Raw genomic sequence first — 22,522 nt, 5'->3', positions numbered from 1 at the left:
TAGGACGCAGTAGCATAGAGGGTGGTGTGGGAAATCTGGATTATTGCACAGGTTTGATACTGAACATGGACTTTTGCCTCGCTGCCATGCAGGAGATCTCTCTGAGTGTGAGTGGTGATGGCTGGTTCGACCTGTCGCACACTGATCACTCAATGAACAACAGTGTGCAGCCTCACCGGCCCCGTAGTCCAATCAGACTCGACCAGGTGAGGCAGCCGCGTACCAGCCGTCATCCACACACACACGCGCGCGCACACACACACGCACACGCACACACACTCCCACACACACACTCCCACGCTATGTCTTATATAGTGTTTAATACCATGAAAATAATATAAGATATATGGTATTTTCGTTAGCTGAGAATGAGGTCTGTATGTCTATATGGAGGGGGGGTCGCCATGGAAACATCGTTTATGGTTCAGAGTGAGGAGAGGGGCGTGTTGTTCCCATGGCTACGACTCGTTAAGTATGCTCCATCTTTTCACCAACATATCACATTTAGACGGTAATTTCCCAAACGCTCAACTCCAGTATGATTAAATCCAAAGTATATTCTGGTGATCTTGGTCATTCACTTGGTGGTAATCCTCAATCTCACCGCTGGTCACCACTAAACTCTCCACACTTGACCTCTCAGCACTTGCCCGTCGGGAAGTCTCAGCGACGGCTGTCTGTAGGAACAGAAGAGGCTTAAGCCCAGAGTGTCTGTCTGCCCGCTGGCCTTCAGCCCCTCTCTGTTCCTTTACAATCACCAGGTTGTGCCCACACACTCAGGCTTAGTCAAAGCTGTATCTGGAAATGTGTCGTCTTGTTATCTTTTATCAAATCCGATCAGTTTTTGTCCGTCCGCTGAAGAAATCCTCAATGGCGATGGGCCGATGGACTTATGTAATGTGTGGTGTGGCGTGTGTGTGACACACTGTCATTATATAAATAATAATGTTTCGATGCATAGTCGACTGATACATACGTTATGTGTGTTTATGTTTAGATGTATAAAGAAAAATAGTTTGATTAATTGCCAATACTGGTTAGGAAATAGTTTGTTTCCATTTAGCCTATATAGCCTATAATAGGCCTATTTGAAATCGATCTTATGTTAAATCATTTCAATATTACATTTCCAAAAGGCTAAGCAGCATGTGTTTCGGATGGATCCCCACATCTTATCGCCGACAGGTTCAGTTGAAGTTAATTTAGAACCGAAATGTTCCCTCAACCTCCGACTTTTTAATCACAGGCCGAATCTTCGCTGGTCTGATTCTCTCTAATTGGTTGGTAATCAATCGATCCAAACAAAATTGTTCTGAAAGTCGAATAAATCGTACAGTACTGAAGTACAATTAAATGCATCATGATATTGTATCCAACAGGTGAAAAGTGTCTTTGAAACAAACTTTTTTTGTATTCGTAATTTAAGTTATTTCTTTCGTTTGGTGTTTTATCGAGCTAAGAACACGTGGTGGGGGGACCAGGGCGTGGTGGGTGAGGGGTCCCGCGTCCTGCCGGAACCTCATCACTATCAAGTGCCCAATCAAGAGACCACCAAGGCGGGACGGTTCTACTCTGCGCATCCTCCCTACCAGGCTCTCTCATCCCACCTGGAACGGGATGCACCATGCACCGGCGTTATTTCGAGAAAGAGGGCGGGACTTTCATTAACATGGGTTTAGCAGCAAGAGACGAGGGAAATGGACTTCCGGCAGAGGAAGAAACGTTTCCCTTACATGTTTCGGAAAATGCGCTGTCAATATTTCCTCAGGAAGCCGTGGACTGCTAACTGAAGCACATAGCTTATGGGAATTAAGATACCGGAAGCTGTGTGGAGGTAGAGCGGGATAACGTAACAAGTCAGGATCCTCTCCTCGCCTAACCCGTGGGAAATAAACCTTTATTGGAGGACTTGTGGCGAACGACGGCACACAACGCCGAGGATCGCACTGGTCCCTGCGTAACGTCTGTGGACAGAGGGAGACGTTTGGACATCATAGCCGTGCTAAAATCAATAGTTTATTTAACTTTTATTTCATAATGGGAATTAGTTTCGGCGTGCGTAAAGATCGGTCCTGTTTGCACCCATGAACTTGTTTGGGCGCCTGATTCTTCTTCATGGACCATGAAGACCACGCGTAAATGCAGGGCGTTGATCTCAGTGGGGTTGAACTTCCTGGCTCTTTTCTTCTCCATCACAGCGTTCATCACCACCTACTGGTGCGTCGGGACGCAGAGGGTACCCAAGCCCAAGTGCTCTAAGCTACGGACGCACCAGTGCATCGACTACGGGGTGAACGAGACGGACCCCAACAAGGTGGTCTACAGCTGGGAGACCGGCGACGACCGGTTCCTCTTCAGACAGTTCCACACCGGGATCTGGTTCTCCTGCGAGGAGAACATCAACGACGAACGTAAGATGTTCGGGTTCTTCACGTTATCAGGGTGGAGAGGAGACCTAGTGGTAGGAGGTCGGTCTCCTCTGGTCTCCAGTGGAAAGCCTAATATTTACTTTAATATATGACATACCTACTTTTAATATGCACTTATTAATTTGTATTTTGATTATTTTTGGAATGGATTAGGGGGATACCATGTTATATTGGGCATGATGGCATCATTAATTGCTGATAATTGTGCAGTTCTGCAGTTTTATAGCCTAGGCCTGTACAGTGAAACACTCAAATAAGGTATGGCTTAGTAGAGGCTTATACATTACAGAAAACACAATTTGCTGTTCATTTGACACATACACAAATAAGTAACATGTAACCTTATAATTAAAAAGAACAATTGCTTGTGGTCCATGGTTATTTGACATGCTTTCATTTAATGTAAAATCTCTATTATTTTGGATGATGCATTACTTTATTTCAAACTATTTTAATATTGGAACCTTTAAAACTAGAACCCATCTGAAGAACGCACACACACACACACACACACGCACACGCACACAGCATCAGTTGGCTGGCGGACGTGCAGAGAAGTGGTTTAATCACATCAAGCGACGAGGTCGCGGGACGAACCTAAATTCAGCAGCTTACGAGGCCGGGTGCGTCTCAGGGTCAGCCTCGAACACGGGCAGGGTGTGATGAGGTCACATCCTTCTCAACACGATCCAACTTTTTTTTGCCCGCCTCGTTTTTATCACGCAGGCCCACACCTCGCTTTAAGCAACACGTGGACAGCTCTGACAGCAGTTTGTTGTGGTGCTTTACAAGTGATGTTGATTTCTAATATTCAAATGAAATAGAATGCCGAGTATAAGTACGTCGCCCGGGATATCTCTATGTCATCAAGTAGCTGCTTGGGAGCGCCTGATTGGGGGAGTGAGACAGCTTGAGTTAATAAGGATTACGTAACCCAAAGCCTTGATGAGTTTTCCCCTCAAAGCAGCTGTTGCTTGCCCTATTCTACCTGATTAAAGCGTTCCATCCACCAGCAATCTGAGCCCTCACACTCTGCAGGGACTGCTCCGGACGGGAGAGAAAAAACTAAAATGTTCGAAGTTGCTATTATGTGTTGTCCTAAGCTGCTTGAAAAACAGCTTGAGAAACAGACGTCACGTATTAAGTATCGGGTGATGGGAGTTTGGGCCGAAAGATGACTAAATGGTCAAAGAACATCCATGTTTCTGACCGTTCTATATGCTTTTAATCAATATATTTATCCATGGACAATGATGGTGAATGTAAATCCGAAGCCTTGGCCGGCACTGTCTGACACTAACTGTGTGTGAGTTTATAAACGCCTTGAAAGCAATCGCAAAAGAAATACACACTGAATTTGACAAGAGTAAATATGACACTGGTTTGGCACTGAGTGTGCTCATTAATCTATAGTGCTCTGAACTCTGAAGACTCCTTCTCTTGATACCAAGCTAGTTCAACGTGATCTTCTGAACCAAAGTCCTCCTCCTCTAAAGAGACAGACACACAGCCTTTAACGTACCCTAGGGATGGCATGTGGCTCGGGAGGTATAGCGGGTTTACTTGTAACCGGAAAGTTGCTAGTACGATCCTCTTACCTGAGTGTCGAGGTGTCCCTGACACCTCACCAAAACAGGGTATGCATGCAGTCCATTTACTATAACCTAACAGTGTGGTTTAAACACCTTTTATGTGACGTGTTTCTTTACCTTTGCAGGTGAGGAATGCAGAAGCTTCATCGATTTGGCCCCAGCCTCAGAGAAAGGTGAGATTGAAGCCCTCATGTCTAGTTTCATATCCTTCCTCTTTTCTCTCTTACTCTTTTCTCCTCTTTTACATTTACATTCGGGGCATATGGCAGACGCTTTTATCCAAAGCGACTTACAATAAGTACATTTGTCAAAAGAAAGAGAAACGACAATATATCTCTGTCAGTGCAGTAAGGATGTTCATAGAACCAAGTGCCAACCACTAGGGATGGTCATAGAACTGAGTGCCGAGCCCTAACAATCACTAGGTTAAACCATTCCCCGTGTACAATAGAGAGATGCTACACGATGCTAAGTACTATTTTTAAGTGCAAGTGGGTTCATCAGTTGGCCAGAGGCCCAATCACCGGACCTCATTCGCTGATAGATGGCGACTTCGCAGACTTTTGTTTACAAGAAAAACTTTGAGATTACCTCTTTAAATAGGTCTAAGGCCGGTTAACAATAATGTGACTCCAGAACCACCCACACATACAGTCAGGAAAAGCTGAAAGGGAGATGATTTGTTATTTTATTTAAAAATTCAGAAAGCATATTAATAGAAACATTGCGCAGTCATGTGTGTCTTTATCTGTGTAAACCTATTCTGGCTGACCTGAGTTCATCAGGTAACCACTTAGTTTTCAGTACACACCCTCTTATTTCTACTTGAACTTATTTTCAAACACATCAAACCATTTTTCAAGATGAAAGCTCAGCCTGTTATGTCACGGCCTGACCTTTCAAAAAGTTTCACTTTCCCTTCCCGTCACAAGAGAAATAGGGTGTCAGCTTTGTTTACTTTGCAGGGGGATATATATTAGTCAGGCTGGATTTATAGAAAGATGAAACGGCGTCTAGCGGCTGATGCATTAGTATTCAGCTCTCACCAAAGTGCTCCTCGCCAACATCGACTGAATGGAGGTCTGGCGTTGGTGGGATGGAGAGGCAGCAGGCCTGAGGTGTAGAACGCAGACTCTGGAAGAGTTTAGAACAACGTTTAGCCGCTTAACACCCAGACTGGCATTCCTCCGTTGTGGGATTGGATTCTGTTCAGTTTCACACAATGTCGTCAGTTATGAATATGAAACAGCTCTATCGTCTCCGGGCAAAACGGGAACATATCAGAGCTCCACCAAGCTCGTTATGCAAAATAGATGTGTCGTTTCGGTCGCACACCATTAGGCTTGGTTTATTACGCGACTAATGACTTCTGTTGCATCCAGAGAATGGTTTTATGTAATGAAGATGTTTTATATATTTAGGCTGTTTTATTGTAGTGTATGTGGGATTGTGACCAGTAGAGATGTTCCCATACCTTTTTTTTCCTTCGCAATACTGATTCCTTCTTCCTGAACTTGAGCATCGGCCGATACTTAGTATATCCCAATAGAGCATCTAGCATTGTAGCTACTAATAGCACTTCTTATTACTGAAGGGTTCTCTTACAATTACAACAATGTATTGCCGGTTCACTTACCGTCGACAATTTATATATATTTTTATATAATTTATAATCTATAATCATAATGATACATTTGTATTCTTCTAGATTAGCGTGAGCATCCATGTTTTTTTCGAATTAGTTTGAATGCACGTAGGTCGTAGATGAAACGTTTCCCATTCCGACTTTCCACCTCTGAGCGTTAACGAACGCAGCATAACACCGTAGTGTTTGATGTTCTCTGCCTGGGTGGTAAAGGAGTCACGTGATGTAATCGGATCGGCGCATAGACTTGCGTACTCGCCGATACCGATCGTACCAGGATCGGAGGAACCTCCGCTCCTGGTATCGGTGTGGGATCAGCTCCAGTGACCGGCTGCTGGTTGTGTTGCAGGCATCCTGTGGCTGTCGCTGGTGTCGGAGATGCTGTACATCATCCTGCTCATGGTGGGCTTCAGCCTGATGTGTCTGGAGCTGGTCCACTCCAGCAACATCATCGACGGCCTCAAGCTCAACGCCTTCGCCGCCATCTTCACCGTTCTCTCAGGTATTCCGTTGTTTTGCCTTACTAAGTTCTAGAGCTGTTCCGATACAAATTTTTCCTTCCCGATACCGATTCGGATACTTGAGTATCGGCCGATACTGAGTATTTGCAGATACACCATCTGGCATTGTAACTACTATTAGCACTTGTTCTTATTGAAGGGTTCTCTCGATGACAGAGGCGGTTCACTTACTGTTGACAGGTCTTTTTTCACTTTTTTCAACGTGATGGTATCGGATCGGCGAGAGGACATGCGTACCCGCCAATACACGATACTGCATTTAGGCTGTATCAGAGGAATCTTCAATACTGATATCGGCATCGGAACAACTGTACTAAATTAATTTGTAATTTTTATTTTGAATCTTGTGATCATTTGACATGTCACTCGGTTTCTATCAATCTTTGGCAGAATGTGCCCTTTGAGAGGTCATTTTTTCTTATAATTATATAAATAAAGTTACTTGATCCATTCCGAGGACAAACCTTCCCTCAGATAGATATTCAACAATCGTTAGGTCCCATTCCCTGTATACAAATACATATAAAATGCTGCACTCATTATTGAATTTGTGAAAAAGTTCATCATGGCTTTCTTGTGTTGTGTTTGGATATTACCACCAAGCCGCGCTCTGTTTGCTTAGGATTTTGTTGAATGGTTTCTAACCAATCTAAATATAAACACGACGCAGCAATGGAATTTACTGGTGGAAAGCCGAGCGACTGGCAATGCGCCTCGGTTGGAAAAAAACTTGTGGCTGACAAGAGGATAAGAGGGAGAGTTATCAGTGGGTTTAAGGGGTATTAACCTCGCGATAAAATCTCCCAAAATAAAACCAGAGTCCCTTAGGATGGAGAAATCTCTTTCAAGATGGCCGCTGCAATGGGGTTGCTCACCATCGCCTGCTCAGGCACCTGTGAGAGAGACTGACTGACTGACTGACTGACTGACTGACTGACTGACTGACTGACTGACTGACTGACTGAGTCCACCGGTGCATGCCACAGTAGCTGTATGTGTGCAGGCGCGTGTGTCTAGCCCTGTATGGCTGCGAGCTTGCACGTTCTGTCCCGTGTCCCTTTGCGTGTCCACAGGTACGTGGTGCGGTGGCTGCCCGTGCGTCTAACGCCGTGTTGTCCGTCCTCCAGGTCTGCTGGGCATGGTGGCCCACATGATGTACACTCAGGTGTTCCAGGCCACGGTGAGCCTGGGCCCGGCCGACTGGAGGCCCTACAACTGGGACTACGGCTGGTCCTTCTGGTAGGTCGGACACACGCAGCACCACCAGCACCAGCACCAACACCACCACCACCACCACCACCACCACCACCACCACCACCACACGCAACACCACCACCAGCACCACCACCACCAGCACCACCACCAGCACCACCACCAGCACCACCAGCACCACCACCACCAGCACCACCACCACAACCACCCCCACTATCATCACTACTACCACTACTATCACCACCACCAACACCACCTCCACTATCACCGCCACCTCCACCAGAACACCACCACCACCAACTCCTCCTCCACCCCCTCCTCCACCACCCCCTCCTCCACCACCACCATGTGTGAATGTGAGGCAGTATTGTAAAGCGCGTTGAGGGTCCACTGGTCAGAAAAGCGCTGGATAAATGCAATTTTTCCCATATACCCCCACCCCCACTGCCATCGGGAAAGCCCCCAGGGACGCCACAGAGTCGGGCCGTCTTCCGTCCTCTCACCTCATCCTATCACGGGCCTCTAATGAGACCGGCCCATTGCTCCCATGTCACGCTGGGATTAGGCTTTAGCCGCCACAAAGCCCCGATACAGGCGTGATTGGAATTGCGTAAGGGTATAAAATTTCACCCGTCCACAATGAGGCACCGTATGTTAAAAATGTATCTCGGCCAAGAGGTCACGTGACGCTTTAATGTCGATACGTGGAAGAGACGTCCGGAGAACGGGGCGACGAGATTATGAATCGATTGACCCGTCTCGCCGACGTGTGACAGGCCAGGGGGAGTGTGTGTGTGTGTGGGGGGGTGGGGGTGGGTGGGGGGGGGGGGCTTAACATTTACATTAATCCCCGCAAATCAGATATATTTAACCAGCATTGAAGATAAACAAATATGAACGAATGTATGTCGAGAGTGAGCGTGGGATTGGTCACTGCGGCCTGGCAGTGTTCTGGATATCCTCGCAGCCAAGAGTTTAAACCCAGCGAGTGGAGGAGTGGCTCGGCCTGCCAGAGCATATGATGTTGATGTGGTTCTCCTTCCCAATCCCCTCCCTCTCCCCGTCCCCCCCGTCCCCAGCATGGCGTGGGGCTCCTTCACCTGCTGCATGGGCGCCTCCGTCACCACACTCAACTCCTACACCAAGACGGTCATCGAGTTCCGGCACAAGAGGAAGACGTTCGAGCAGAGCCTGCGGGAGGAGCAGGCCCGCGAGGCCTTCGGCTACTTCAGGGAGCGCGGCCTGCACTCCATCTCTAAGGACGTGGACGACTACCACGGCCAGACCCCCCAGGGCAGCCGCCGCTCCCCCGCGCACGGCTCCTCCCCCTCCCTGGACCTGAGCGACACCACGGGGTCGCTGGGCGAGGAGCAGTGCTGAGCGGGAAGGTGGAGTCAGGGCAGCGGGGGCCGGTCGTAACGTCTGGGGTCATGGAGCTGTAGTAGGAGCAGCAGGGGCCGGTCGTAACGTCTGGGGTCATGGAGCTGTAGTAGGGGCAGCAGGGGCCAGTCGTAACGTCTGGGGTCATGGAGCTGTAGTAGGAGCAGGGGCCAGTCGTAACGTCTGGGGTCATGGAGCTGTAGTAGGGGCAGCAGGGGGCCAGTCGTAACGTCTGGGGTCATGGAGCTGTAGTAGGGGCAGCAGGGGCCAGTCGTAACGTCTGGGGTCATGGAGCTGTAGTAGGAGCAGGGGCCAGTCGTAACGTCTGGGGTCATGGAGCTGTAGTAGGGGCCGCAGGGGGCGGTCGTAACGTCTGGGGTCATGGAGCTGTAGTAGGGGCAGCAGGGGCCGGTCGTAACGTCTGGGGTCATGGAGCTGTAGTAGGGGCAGCAGGGGCCGGTCGTAACGTCTGGGGTCATGGAGCTGTAGTAGGGGCAGCAGGGGCCGGTCGTAACGTCTGGGGTCATGGAGCTGTAGTAGGGGCAGCAGGGGCCGGTCGTAACGTCTGGGGTCATGGAGCTGTAGTAGGGGCAGCAGGGGCCGGTCGTAACGTCTGGGGTCATGGAGCTGTAGTAGGAGCAGCAGGGGGCGGTCGTAACGTCTGGGGTGATGGAGCTGTAGTAGGGGCAGCAGGGGGCGGTCCTAACAGCCTCCCCCCAGGCTTGTGAGGTCATTCATCCCCTGGTTTGGCATGATTGCGTCGAGGGATTTCTGAAGCCATTAGTGACTCTGGTTCACCCCCCCCCCCCCCCCCCCCCCCCCCCTGAGAAGCTGGACACCAACTGCTGCAGGGACTGATTTGTAGTCATTGGGTGGACAATAGAACTACAAGTCCCACATGGAGAGAGGGTGGGCAGGATCATCGTGTGGCCCGGCGTTAGGGCTGAACTGTTTGAAGGAATCACCGTAAAGACGAACACATCTCATTCACACTCTCAAGTCTCTCCGTGTATACCGACGCCGTAAGCCTTACACACTTTAGGAAACACAGTTTAGATGCACTGCACTTCAATGAAACCCCTCATCTTGTGACTCATCAAAGGAGGGTGTAAATAGTATTGGTAATCTGTTCATTAAACCTCAACTGTTTGCTGTCTATACCGTGCCTGCTTGCATCATATTTACAAAGACAAAAAAGGGCGATTGACGACGTATCCATATTCATGAATAAAATTATATCTTTCATTTTACAGTAAAAAAACATTATTGGGTTCTCCATACTTTTCATTGTGCGGATATTGTCATCATCTTGATGAGTGATTGTTCAACCATCCAACCTTTGGAAGCATCAACCATGTTGTTGTGCGTGCCTTGTCCTGCGGAGGGCAGTGTAGTGTCGAGAAATGCAACGCGTGTATTAACTGTGGTGACGCACGGACGGTCCGTGTTATTATAATACATCAGTATTACGGTCACAGCCATTAAGCCACGCTCCATTTCCCGTCCGTTTGGTCATTTAACTTAAGAAGCGTTTTAAGGAAGAGACATAAAACCTCATAGGGCACGACTCGGTTCGAAACCACTTGGAGTAAACAGGAGTAATGAGCATTTAGGAGTTCAGTTTGACAGACAATTAAGGACATTGGGAATGTTGTTTTCTTTTTAATTGAAACCATGTACAGTAAAAGCATTTTTTATCATTCATTTAAAAAACATGACTAATTAGAGAAACATTAATCCCATCCTTCAAAGGCATAAGCCTTCATTGCAAGAAAGAAATAGGTCATAAATAGGATTAATTTATTAATGAGTTTCGTATAAAAAGTTGCTCCATTTAGGTAAATAAATAAATGGATGAAGAGATTTATCAAAATGGTTCTTCGCTCACAAACAGAAATGATTAACTTCATAGAAATGCATTTGAGACCGTCTCTCTGTGTCCTTATAGATGAATATACATGAACTAACTAATTAACTATTGATTTGAACTATATTGCAAAGTGAGATTTAAACAGAAATAATTGACTTCTGCATATCTCCCATCTTCCCCATTCGGCCTATTGTGGTACGGTTGGTATGGAGCCCGGATAGTCTAGTCCCCACCGCTGGTAGAGTTGGTATGTAGCCCAGATAGTCTAGTCCCCACCGCTGGTAGAGTTGGTAAGGAGCCCAGATAGTCTAGTCCCCACCGCTGGTAGAGTTGGAATGGAGCCCAGAGAGTCTAGTCCCCACCGCTGGTAGAGTTGGTATGGAGCCCAGATAGTCTAGTCCCCACCGCTGGTAGAGTTGGTATGGAGCCCAGATAGTCTAGTCCCCACTGCTGGTAGAGTTGGTAAGGAGCCCAGATAGTCTAGTCCCCACCGCTGGTAGAGTTGGTATGGAGCCCAGATAGTCTAGTCCCCACCGCTGGTAGAGTTGGTATGGAGCCCAGATAGTCTAGTCCCCACCGCTGGTAGAGTTGGTATGGAGCCCAGATAGTCTAGTCCCCACCTCTGGTAGAGTTGGTATGGAGCCCAGATAGTCTAGTCCCCACCGCTGGTAGAGTTGGTATGGAGCCCAGATAGTCTAGTCCCCACCGCTGGTAGAGTTGGTATGGAGCCCAGATAGTCAAGTCCCCACCGCTGGTAGAGTTGGTATGGAGCCCAGATAGTCTAGTCCCCAGCGCTGGTAGTTGGCATGGAGCCCGGCGGGCTCAGTACCCGTCGTCGTACTCGTTCTGCGCCTGCTGTCGGGCCAGCATGGCCTGGATCAGCGCACTGGAGGAGCCGGGCCCTATTCTCTCTGGGCCCCCCCGCCCCCCGCCCCCCTCCGCCCTCCTCCTGGCCTCCATCACCTGCATCATGACCCCGGAGGCGGAGGAGGTCCCGCCGTCCAGGGGGACCGGGGGTCCCTCGTAGGCGTCCCTGGCCCGCATCACCCTGACCAGCGGGTCCTCTGAGGGGGGGGTCCAGGGGGGCTGCACCAGGGGGTCTGAGGCGGGGGGGGTCCAGGGCTGGTGGACCTCCGCCCGCTGCCCCGCCCTCAGGGTCAGCCCCAGGGCGTCGGAGGGGGACTGGCGCTCCGACGGGAGGGGGGTCCTCTGGAAGCTGATGGAGAGGTGGGAGGGAGAGGGGGGCTCCCGGAGGTAGGTCCCTCTGCTGCCTTGCTCAACGGACAGGAAGGTCTGCACCATGGCGTTGGAGCTAGACCGCACGCCCGTCGAGGAGCCGCCGGAACGCCGCTGAGGGGAGGGAGGGGGAGGGAGGGAAGGGAGGGAGGGAGGGGAGGAGGGAGGGAGGGAGGGAGGTTTGCGGCCGGGTTAATCATTTTTCATGCTTTTGTCCAAAGCGACTAACGGGGGACTCCTTGCTTAGGGACACCTCGACACTCACACTAGGACGAGCCGGGGATTCGAACTAGCAGCCTCCTGAGCTACTGCCTTTTTATTAGTAATGCTGAGCCGTGGGCTTTAGGTAAAAAACGCCCGTAAACAGACTCAGGAGAGACCAACCTGTTTCTTGATCTTGGACTTTGGTTGAGTGGGATGAGATTTCTGAAGAGCCTGAAGTTTGTCAAGCAGGAAGGTCTTGTCTTTTCCTTCCTAGGGAAGAAGGGGGTAGTAGGGCGAAGGAAGAACGATAAATGGGTAGAAAACGCTGAAACCTGAAGCGTGTTATGTTCAAGTGACAGAAGTAGGAGAGTGCAGGATACCAACAACCACAGACTCGTTTAGAAAAAAAAAAACACACACTCACATTAACGATTTGCTGCCTCAGTAGGAGAATGAGTAGCTTGCGACCTTGGGTGACTTGCCAGAAAACGAACGTGATGAACCTAGAACAGACAGCAGACAGATTAATCAGTTCATTCATCGAAAATATAGAAATGATTCACCAAATCCTCAACAAAAAAACACACACAGTGTGTGTGTGTTCCTATCCCATTGAACAATAAGTTCAATGCGATAGGAACACAAAGGATATATCAAAACACTACAAGGCATCTAGATTCAACCATTGGGTGCAATTTGGTGCTTTATTCTAAAATCCAGATCGAAATTGTTCATATTTAATTAAAAATAAATTACAATTTATCTTAGTAGTGGTTTATATTATATATAATTGTATGTTCTACATACACATTATACTGCCTCTGAAACTCACTCTTTGGCCAATACATACTTAGAAAGAAAACACAATACTCAGTGCCAGTAGTGTCGGGTCATAGTGACTCACAGGATGATGATGGTGACCAGGAAGTAGAAGATCTCACTGCGGACCACGTTGGCGTAGACCCAGACCGCCCATGCGGCGGCGGGCACCTTCTCCAGGCTGTTCATCCAGACCACCACCACACTGAAGGTACTGTCCAGGCCCTTGAACGGACCGCAGAATCGGGAAGGGGTCAGGCTGCCAATCGGAACAAAGGACACACACAACAGGATGTGAGGCGACAGTCACAGGGGAGATGTCCAGACGGGCCTTGATGGTCTGGCATTAATAGTTTGACCAGTCAGTTCTTTAGAATGTATATTTAAAGGGCTTTCACTCATAAAAGTTAATAGGCAGCACGAGGGAGTGAAATCAACTCATCATCAAAATGCGAAGAGTTTGCAGCACCTGTCAGAGACAATATAACCAAAGTCAGGTTGAATCTAAACCCTGTGATACTGAATGTGAGTCAGCCCCAGTCTTAAGACACTTCTCCGCTGCCTGAAACGGCTATGAATGTTTTTGCTGCTGTTGATAAAGTAATGCTCAGGAACGAAGTGATGCAGCTTAGACCCCAGGAGGGAATCCAACCTGTGTCTCCACAAAGAGGGGTTCCTTTATGGTGGCTGCGTTAGCGACTGAGCCCCTGAGCTGCCCCCTGACCTCTGACCTGTGACCCTCACGACCCTCTCCAGTACCTCCACGAGGTGTAGGCCACCAGGGACAGCGAGCCCCCTGACCCCTGACCTTTGACCTGTGACCCTCATGACCCTCTCCAGTACCTCCAGGAGGTGTACGCCACCAGGGACAGCGAGCCCACGAAGGAGGGAAAGAAGAGGAGCGCGATGAAGATGGTCTTCATCTGCGCCGCCCGGCCCACCCGCCGCGGGGGCTGGCAGTTCTGGATCAGGCTGACCTGTAGAGCACAGATACAACTCAGGCTGACCTGTAGAGCACAGATACACCTCAGGCTGACCTGTAGAGCACAGATACACCTCAGGCTGACCTGTAGAGCACAGATACAACTCAGGCTGACCTGTAGAGCACAGATACAACTCAGGCTGACCTGTAGAGCACAGATACAACTCAGGCTGACCTGTAGAGCACAGATACAACTCAGGCTGACCTGTAGAGCACAGATACAACTCAGGCTGACCTGTAGAGCACAGATACACCTCAGGCTGACCTGTAGAGCACAGATACAACTCAGGCTGACCTGTAGAGCACAGATACAACTCAGGCTGACCTGTAGAGCACAGATACAACTCAGGCTGACCTGTAGAGCACAGATACAACTCAGGCTGACCTGTAGAGCACAGATACAACTCAGGCTGACCTGTAGAGCACAGATACAACTCAGGCTGACCCGTAGAGCACAGATACAACTCAGGCTGACCTGTAGAGCACAGCTACAACTCAACACAGATAGAACTCAACCTGTAGAGCAAAGAAGAACTCAACCTGTAGAGCACAGATACAACTCAACACAGATAGAACTCAACCTGTAGAGCACAGAGAGAACTCACTGATATATTTAATCCCTGATATGTTACACACAGAACTAGGACACAGGTTCAGAGGTGGATGGTGGACAGGTATGTAGTTAGTTAGGCTGGTGGGTGGGCAGATAGACACACAGTTTGGCAGGGAGCAGACAGACAGGTTGGTAGGTGATACAGCCGAGTAATGAAAGGATTTGATCCATCACTTATTCATCCGGGCGGCGGTGTAACAGGCTGTGGTGAGAGATGGTCACCGATGCCACTGTATCTGATAATGGGAGGAGAGAGGGAGGCTCCTCTTACGCTCATCCACACACCCAGCCTACCTTCTTCAGGTAAAACAAAACCAGAAACTTGAAGATCTGGAGGACTGGCAGCAGAGGAGAAAAGTAGATCCCAATCCTGACAGGAACAGGAACACAGTCATTCAACTTATACACTGTATAAATGAGGTAAGGGTTTGTGTTTAGTTTGGTGTACGTTGCTCTGCTTCGATGTTGTTATCTTACCAAGCAAGCGTCTGAGCATAGATTAAATCCAGAACGTTCCTCGCTACGTCAAACTCTGGGACCCCGAGGCCTGGGATCCATCGAGTCCCGATCACCCTGAAATAAAATCAGGTTCTGTTGGCTTACAGCAACTCACTCACAGTCTACGGATGAGGACAGAGACTAAATGGTAAATGTACTGCATTAATACCACAGTATCGCTTTACAATATTGCCTCACATTCACCCATTCATGCACACATTCACCCATTCATGCACACATTCAAACACCGACGGCGGAGTCAGCCATGCAGGGCGACAGCCAGCTGGTCAGGAGCAGTCAGGGTGAGGCGTCAGGGACACCTCCACACTCCGCTAGGAGGAGCCGGGGATCGAACTAGCAACCTTCCGGTGACCAGCCGACCCGCTCTACCTCCGGAGCCTCATGCCGCCCGACTGAGCATCATTCACGCTTTGTGAACTGCAACCATGAAACGTACTTGCTCAGGAACTCTCCGAAGAAGGAACCCAACATCATGAAGAAGAAGTCGAAGACGACCAGGCGGTAAAGAGCCTGGCCCACCATGGACTCCCAGCACTGAAACACAGACGACACATCACTCACCGTGCCTCCCCAGGGTCCACTAGAACATCGGTTAGGATCAAACTGGGTTCAACGTACTAAGAACTTGTGGGCCACTTCGTTGACCCAGAAGTAGCAGAGGATGCCCAGGATGGACATCTTGAGGATCACATTTCTGGAGGAAACAAAAGAAAAATAGCATTCTTTATTTTATCCATTGTAATGATGTATACTCAATGAGATGATGATGAGATCAATCGATTTGTAATAGTATTTTCATATTTTTCAATCACTTAATCTTAATGTCATGGCAGTACCTTCTAATTCATACCATTTCCATACGTAATAACCACCCTCTGATAATGTTATTTATGGTATCATAACAAGACATGGATTGTGTTTTTGCACACCCAAGCAATCACACCGAGCTTTGCAAAAAAAAGGCTGTTCTACAGGTCTATTATGCCCCGTTATTAATAGCATACGGTTATGATAAGATAACGTTTGTCATGGTTCACGTTATAGTCCACTGAGCAAACAAAACCCAGTTGAACCTCATTCACATTAGAGATGTTCCAGTACCGTTATGAAAGAAACGGGATTGGGCCTTAAGCACAATCCCATTTCTACCCCTTACCCCTTACCCTTACCTTTTCAAAACTAGGGGGAGGGGTAAGGGGAAGGGGGAAGGGGTAGAAATGGGATTGGGCCCAACTCTGCTCTACATCAGAGCGCCTTCCTCAATGCCTGACCCTTGCACAGACACAAACAGCTCTGGGGTCAGCGCAGAGCTCTCAGTCCCACCTGATGATCAGAGCGTAGATCTGCCTCCGCTGGCTGGAGTACAGCTCAAACTTGTTGAAGAGCGAGTAGAAGAGGGGGACCACCAGGTTGATGAGGGACACCACGAAGGGCACCAGCAGCGTCTCCGCCTCGCGGGCCGGAGACCAGTCCTCCGTGTTGGTCGCTTGCTGCACCGCATGACAGAGAGCAGAGAGAGACCAGAGCCGGGAGATGGGGGGTTTTATGACCAGGGTGACCCAGGCAGATCTTATCAGTATGTACTGTATATGTGTTAGCGCCAAAAGTCATGACGCACATCTTACAGTAAGTCGACAGTCACAAGGGGAAGTTTATGACTTGACAGAAGCAATCAAGAGTCATGTTTCCCTAAGTAGCATTTGAGATCAAGCATTGATTGTTGATGATTGATTGTTTCGAACATGTATTCCAAGAATGACGACTCATTTTAAGATTAATGACCAAAACAACCTTACCACCCACACTAAACTAACAATCCAATGCTATATGCTTCCAAAATGGAGGCGGTCATTGGTCAATGACGTCTCAGTGTAAATGTCCTTTAGAATTTCTCCCTCTCATTTACATTTACATCCAGGGCGTTTAGCAGTCGCTTTTATCCAAAGCGACTCACAATAAGTACATTCGTCAGAAGAAAGAGAAACAACAACATATCTCTGTGGGGACAGTAAGGATGTTCATGGAACCAAGTGCCAAGCACTAATGATCGCTAGGTCATCTCCGCGGTAGGATACAAACGGATCCCATGTCGAGTGCGTCTCCACCTCAGCGAGCCGAATCACCTGCTGTTCGTACTGGCTGAGGTAGTAGATGGCGTTCCCACAGCCGACGGCCATGCTGGTGGAGATGAACCAGGCACCGAGGTGGATGCCAAAGTGCCTCATCTTCTCGGCGGGGGTCAGACTTGTCCCCTGGCTCCTCTCTGACATACTCTCCTGCAGAGGGGGGGAAAGACAGGGAAAACAAGGTTACCATGAGCGCAATACTTCAGGGTCGTAGGGCGGCCGTAATTCACGAGGTAGAGCGGTTTTGCTGGTAACCGGAAGGTTCCCGGAGTGTCGAGGTGTCCCTGAGCAACCTGTCCACCTCACCCTGACTGCTCTTGACGAGCTGGCTGTCGCCCTGCGTGGCTGAAACCACGTGTGTGAATGGGTGCATGAATGGGTGAATGTTAGGCACTATTGTAAAGCGCTTTGAGAGGACCCTGGTTAGAAAAGAACTATAGTAGTCCATTTACGATTTACAATCAGTACTCTATCAAATATATTCCCCCATCATTTCCTGGAAGACAGACCAAGGTCCACTTCCTGGTCTTAACTTCCTGGTCTCAAAACCTCCTCAAGGTCAACCCTGGCGTGGTCCCCTAACAGGTCGTCATGGTTACCTTGAGCTGGATGCGGAGGTTGTTCTTCCGCTGCCTCACCGCCTTCTCATTGGTCACGCTGAAGTCCCAGGTGCAGAGCAGCTGCCAGGAGCCGCCGCCCACCGGGTCAGACAGGACGTAGTTCATCTTGAACGAGCTGGCCATGCTGCGGGACACACAGGCACAGGGGAAAAGACTACAAATGAAATGGCCGCCGGAGACGCAAGGAAAGGGTTGGAATCAGCATTAACCACACAACAGGGGCATCAGCATGACGAGGGGTAAGGGAACGGTTAGGGTTTAGGGTTATGATTACGAGTAAGGTCGGGGTTGACGGTTAAGGGAATGGTTAGGGTTTCAGGGTAAGGGTTTTATAGTTAAGAGTAAGGTCAGGGTGACTGTTAAGGGAGAGTTTAGGGTTAGATAAGATACATAAGGTACTTATCCCAAACAGTAAAGACAACAGACAGTACAGGACAGTAGTTGGATTTATTTGATGGTTTTGGGTTGAGGTTAAGGTTAGGGTTCAGGTGGTTCTCTAGGGGTGACTGACCTGTAGAGGACGGCCGCTCCGCACAGCACCATGTAGGCGGCGATGGTGAAGAAGTAGGCCAGCTGGATGTTGTAGTGCACCAGGCCCGTGGAGGAGTCAGCCCTGTAGGCCCCGTAGTACAGGACCGTGTATCTGAAGTAGCCCTGGGGAGGAGAGCATCACAGTCAGTGAACTGTGGAGGCTGAGGTGGAGGCTGTGATAGAGGCTGTGGTGGAGGCTGTGGTAGATTAGAGGCTAGAGGCTGAGGTGGAGGCTGTGGTGGAGGCTGTGATAGAGGCTGTGATAGAGGCTGTGATAGAGGCTGTGATAGAGGCTGTGATAGAGGCTGTGGTGGAGGCTGTGATAGAGGCTGTGGTGGAGGCTGTGATAGAGGCTGTGATGGAGGCTGTGGTGGAGGCTGTGATAGAGGCTGTGATAGAGGCTGTGATAGAGGCTGTGATAGAGGCTGTGGTGGAGGCTGTGATAGAGGCTGTGGTGGAGGCTGTGGTCGAGGCTGTGGTGGAGGCTGTGATAGAGGCTGTGATGGAGGCTGTGATGGAGGCTGTGGTGGAGGCTGTGATAGAGGCTGTGATAGAGGCTGTGATAGAGGCTGTGGTGGAGGCTGTGATAGAGGCTGTGGTGGAGGCTGTGATAGAGGCTGTGGTGGAGGCTGTGATAGAGGCTGTGGTGGAGGCTGTGGTGGAGGCTGTGGTGGAGGCTGTGGTAGAGGCTGAGGTGGAGGCTGTGGTAGATTAGAGGCTAGAGGCCGGCTGTACTCACCGCTCCAGTGAGCAGCTCCAGGCCTCGGAAGGTCACGTTGGGGGGCACGTGGGGCACGTGGTCGTAGGCCAGCATGGGGACGGTGATGAAGCTGAAGTTGATGACGAAGGAGAAGACGTTGAGCAGGAGCAGCGACTTGAGGAACAGGAAGTAGGAGAGGACGCTGGAGCCGAAGGAGCCCCCGACCTCCTTCATGGTGCCCTGCCACAGGTCCAGGGCCTGCCTGGCCGCCGCCACGCCCGACGCACCCCTACGGAGAGACTGGAGGGACATTCCGCCGGTCAGGATCTATGGCGGGACCAATGATGATGAGCCTTTTGGAAACCAGGTAACTCAGGGTGACATGTGGCTCAGGGGGTGGAGCGGGTCGGCTGGTGACCGGAAGGTCGCTGGTTCGATCCCCGGCTCCTCCTAGCTGAGTGCCGAGGCGTCCCTGAGCGAGACGCCTCACCCTGACTGCTGCTGACCAGCTGGCTGTCGCCCTGCGGGGCTGACTCCGCCGACGGGGTGTGAATGTGTGCATGAAAGGGTTAATGAATGGGTTAATGAGTCACTGGTTAGAAAAGCACAGTGTAAATGTAGTCCATTTATCATTTAACTGTAGTATAATGGTGATTAAACGTATAGGCCCTTATAAAGTTGGATACGATTTAGAGGCCAATACTATTATGACAACACTGAGTTTACTTTGTTTACTGGGTCACATTCATCTATGTTCACGTTAAGTTAAAGGTTTTCAGAGGTTAAGGGGAAGGAGGTTTGGGTACAGAGTGAAGCTCCTCACCAACGACATGCGCTCAGAGCAGTCTGCAAGGCAGGACAGGTGGCGAGACTTCTTGGACGACTTGGAGGCCAGCACTCTGTTCCTGGGGGAGATGAGGACAGAGATATTATCTCTGCAGATTACAGGCCCCATAGATCTTTATGCCAGCGGTGGCAATCATCAGCGCATTCTCGGATCCCGCACCTGATAAACATGTTGAAATTAAATGCACATTGTGTGTGTGTGTGTGTGTGTGTGTGTGTGTGTGTGTGTGTGTGTGTGTGTGTGTGTGTGTGTGTGTGTGTGTGTGTGTGTGTGTGTGTGTGTGTGTGTGTGTGTCTGTGAGTGTGTGCGTGTGTGTGTGCGTGTGTGTGTTACATCTTGTGTATTTTGGTGTTGCTGATCTCTCAAGGCCATTGAAGTCGATCAAAGTGTTTGTTCAACCATACTTAAGTAGTTTTACTTCTCTCCGTGTTAATCATTAACTCAGGCCACATACCGGGAGCTGTAGCATTGACCCACCTGATGTGTTTCTTCTCATGGTAGGTCATGGGGAGTTTCCTGATGCCCTCGATGCGCTCCTTTGTGGAGCAGGCCATCAGCTCTTTCACCAAGTTCTGCTCCTCTGTTGCATTGGAAACCACAAACAAACAAAGCTTTCATCCTGGATGTTTTTTTTTCTTCCTTTGTTTCAGCCGCTGCATATGAGAACAGGCTGGTGGAGAATGGCTGACTCAAGACAGACCACACATTTATAGCACAAACGGTCCTCTTACCGTACTCCAGCTCGTTCCTGATGGCGCCCTCTGTGATTGACAGGTGGGAGGGGTCTCCGTTTGGAAACATGCTCATTCTCCTCATTCCCCTTAACCGCATCGTCATGTTGGCTGTGCACACAAGAACACGCACAGTTACACACCATGGAACCCTTAACTTAAAGATAGGAACCATTCACTTAAAGATAGTTACACAGGCCAAAGGAACCATTAACTTAAATATAGTAACACAAGGAAACATTAACTTAAAGATACAAAGGCCTAAGGAAAGATTGACTTAAAGATAGTTACGCAAGGAACCATTAACTTAAAGATACAAAGGCTTAAGGAATGATTAACTTAAAGATAGTTACACAGGCCGAAGGAACCATTAACTTAAAGATAGTTACACAAGGAACCCTTAACTTAAAGATAGTTACACAGTTACAAATCCAATTGCTCCTTTAAACCAAACAACCTTTTATAACCCAAACCCTAAGGTTACATTTATATATCACCGATAATATTGTGTATAATAATTAACACTAAACTTTAAAACCTTCAAACACCAGTCAAACCAATTCACTTTTTTTATAACAGATGATGAAGGTGTGTGTGTGTGTGTGTGTGTGTGTGTGTGTGTGTGTGTGTGTGTGTGTGTGTGTGTGTGTGTGTGTGTGTGTGTGTGTGTGTGTGTGTGTGTGTGTGTGTGTGTGTGTGTGTGTGTATACTTCTGCCATAGTTACACTTCAGACACAGACAACAAAAAGAAAGAAAGAAAAAAAGACAGACAGACAGACAGACAGACAGACAGACAGACAGACAGACAGACAGCAGTACCTGAGAAGGTGGCGGGGAACCGGGACGGACCGGCGGCATCGTGGAAGGACCCTTCGCCGTGGACCGAGCTGTGGTCTGGAGCAGTGGGGGAGGAGACATGCTTTGTTCATGTTGTACACGTCAACACAAATGTACATAGCGACGGCTCGGGTGACTCCCAGCTAAAAGGAACCAGGTTCGATACCGATGCCTGGTAAGCTGCCTATAACCCGATACTTCCTCCTTGACTACAGGTATCTGGAATGACTGCCGGTGGTTTAAATGGCCTGGACTGCTTTCATACAGCGCTTTTCTAACCAGTGGCCGCTGCGACCCCGACGGCGGAGTCAGCCACGCCGGGCGGCAGCCGGCTCGTCAGCAGCGGTCGGGGTGAGAGGTTTCTCGCTCAGGGACACCTCGGCACTCGGCTAGGAGGAGCCGGGGGTCGAACCAGCGACCTCCTGGTCACCAGCCGCCCCGCTCGGCCCCCTGAGCCTCGTCCCGCCCCAGGATGGGGATGACAACAACGAGGCGGAGTGGGGGGGAGTGAGGGTCCTTCTTACCGGGCTGTCGCTGCCACGGGGGCTCCTGGTGTTGTGACGGCCGGGGCCCTAAGGGAAGGGCTCCCAGGGCCCTCAGGCCCCCCCCCGCGCCTCCCTCCCAGGGGTCCGCGTTGGCCCTGGGGCCCGTCACCGTGGAGACCGCCGAGGCCCTCGCGGCCTGCCAGGGGGGGGGCAGGTCCTGGGCGTAGGGGTTGCTGTGTCGGGGCTTGAAGGGGGGTCTGGGGGGGGGGGGGGGTCCACACATCATCATCAGATACAGTCACAGTATATACTTCATCACCGCCACTTCTCTTTGGTTACATTTGTTTGCATTTGGATTTATACACTTTAATATACGGTGAAGTACTGGTGCTTGGCCACTTTATAATTTACACTTTATACTTTACGCTTTATAATTTATAATTCATAATGTTTATAGGCCTACCATCTGTTTTTATTTGCCCTGTTTTTATTTTTGGTCTTAACTTTAGAGTTTACTGAAGCATTTAATTTAGCGTCTATTTTTGTTTTTCATTAGTACTTATTATTTTTATTGTATTGTAGGCTACTTGATCCTGTGTTTTCCATTGCCGCCGGGCTGTTGT

At 49.5% G+C, this 22,522-nt stretch overlaps 2 protein-coding genes across 4 annotated transcripts in view; one reads left to right on the top strand and one right to left on the bottom strand.

Annotated features, from left to right (window-relative positions):
• Positions 1–1,564: 1,564 nt before the first annotated feature.
• gsg1l (gsg1-like) lies at positions 1,565–9,597 on the top strand. Its single transcript, XM_030352289.1, has 5 exons — positions 1,565–2,411; positions 4,147–4,194; positions 6,016–6,168; positions 7,315–7,426; positions 8,479–9,597. The coding sequence occupies exons 1-5, from the start codon at positions 2,123–2,125 to the stop codon at positions 8,777–8,779; spliced, it is 903 nt and encodes a 300-aa protein (XP_030208149.1). The 5' UTR covers positions 1,565–2,122; the 3' UTR covers positions 8,780–9,597.
• Positions 9,598–10,428: 831 nt separating this feature from the next.
• Positions 10,429–22,522, bottom strand: part of tmc5 (transmembrane channel like 5) — a 14,599-nt gene continuing 2,505 nt past the window's right edge. For all 3 annotated transcript variants that reach the window (XM_030352278.1, XM_030352279.1, XM_030352277.1), the window contains exons 3-21: positions 21,939–22,156; positions 21,397–21,471; positions 20,578–20,688; positions 20,324–20,426; positions 19,823–19,904; positions 19,039–19,299; positions 18,280–18,422; positions 17,748–17,892; positions 17,146–17,298; positions 16,346–16,512; positions 15,641–15,716; positions 15,459–15,556; positions 14,981–15,076; positions 14,798–14,873; positions 13,752–13,885; positions 12,994–13,167; positions 12,514–12,592; positions 12,270–12,359; positions 10,429–11,999 (exon numbers count right to left, since the gene is read on the bottom strand). In XM_030352278.1, coding sequence (XP_030208138.1) covers positions 11,472–11,999; positions 12,270–12,359; positions 12,514–12,592; positions 12,994–13,167; positions 13,752–13,885; positions 14,798–14,873; positions 14,981–15,076; positions 15,459–15,556; positions 15,641–15,716; positions 16,346–16,512; positions 17,146–17,298; positions 17,748–17,892; positions 18,280–18,422; positions 19,039–19,299; positions 19,823–19,904; positions 20,324–20,426; positions 20,578–20,688; positions 21,397–21,471; positions 21,939–22,156 — 2,809 coding nt within the window. In that variant the 3' untranslated portion in view covers positions 10,429–11,471. The remainder of the gene's footprint in view (positions 12,000–12,269; positions 12,360–12,513; positions 12,593–12,993; positions 13,168–13,751; positions 13,886–14,797; positions 14,874–14,980; positions 15,077–15,458; positions 15,557–15,640; positions 15,717–16,345; positions 16,513–17,145; positions 17,299–17,747; positions 17,893–18,279; positions 18,423–19,038; positions 19,300–19,822; positions 19,905–20,323; positions 20,427–20,577; positions 20,689–21,396; positions 21,472–21,938; positions 22,157–22,522) is intronic.

The sequence above is a fragment of the Gadus morhua genome, chromosome 3 (assembly GCF_902167405.1).
Source record: "Gadus morhua chromosome 3, gadMor3.0, whole genome shotgun sequence".
NCBI lineage: Eukaryota > Metazoa > Chordata > Actinopteri > Gadiformes > Gadidae > Gadus > Gadus morhua.
Note: the sequence above shows the minus strand (reverse complement) of the source record. Positions and strands in the feature narration are given on the sequence as shown.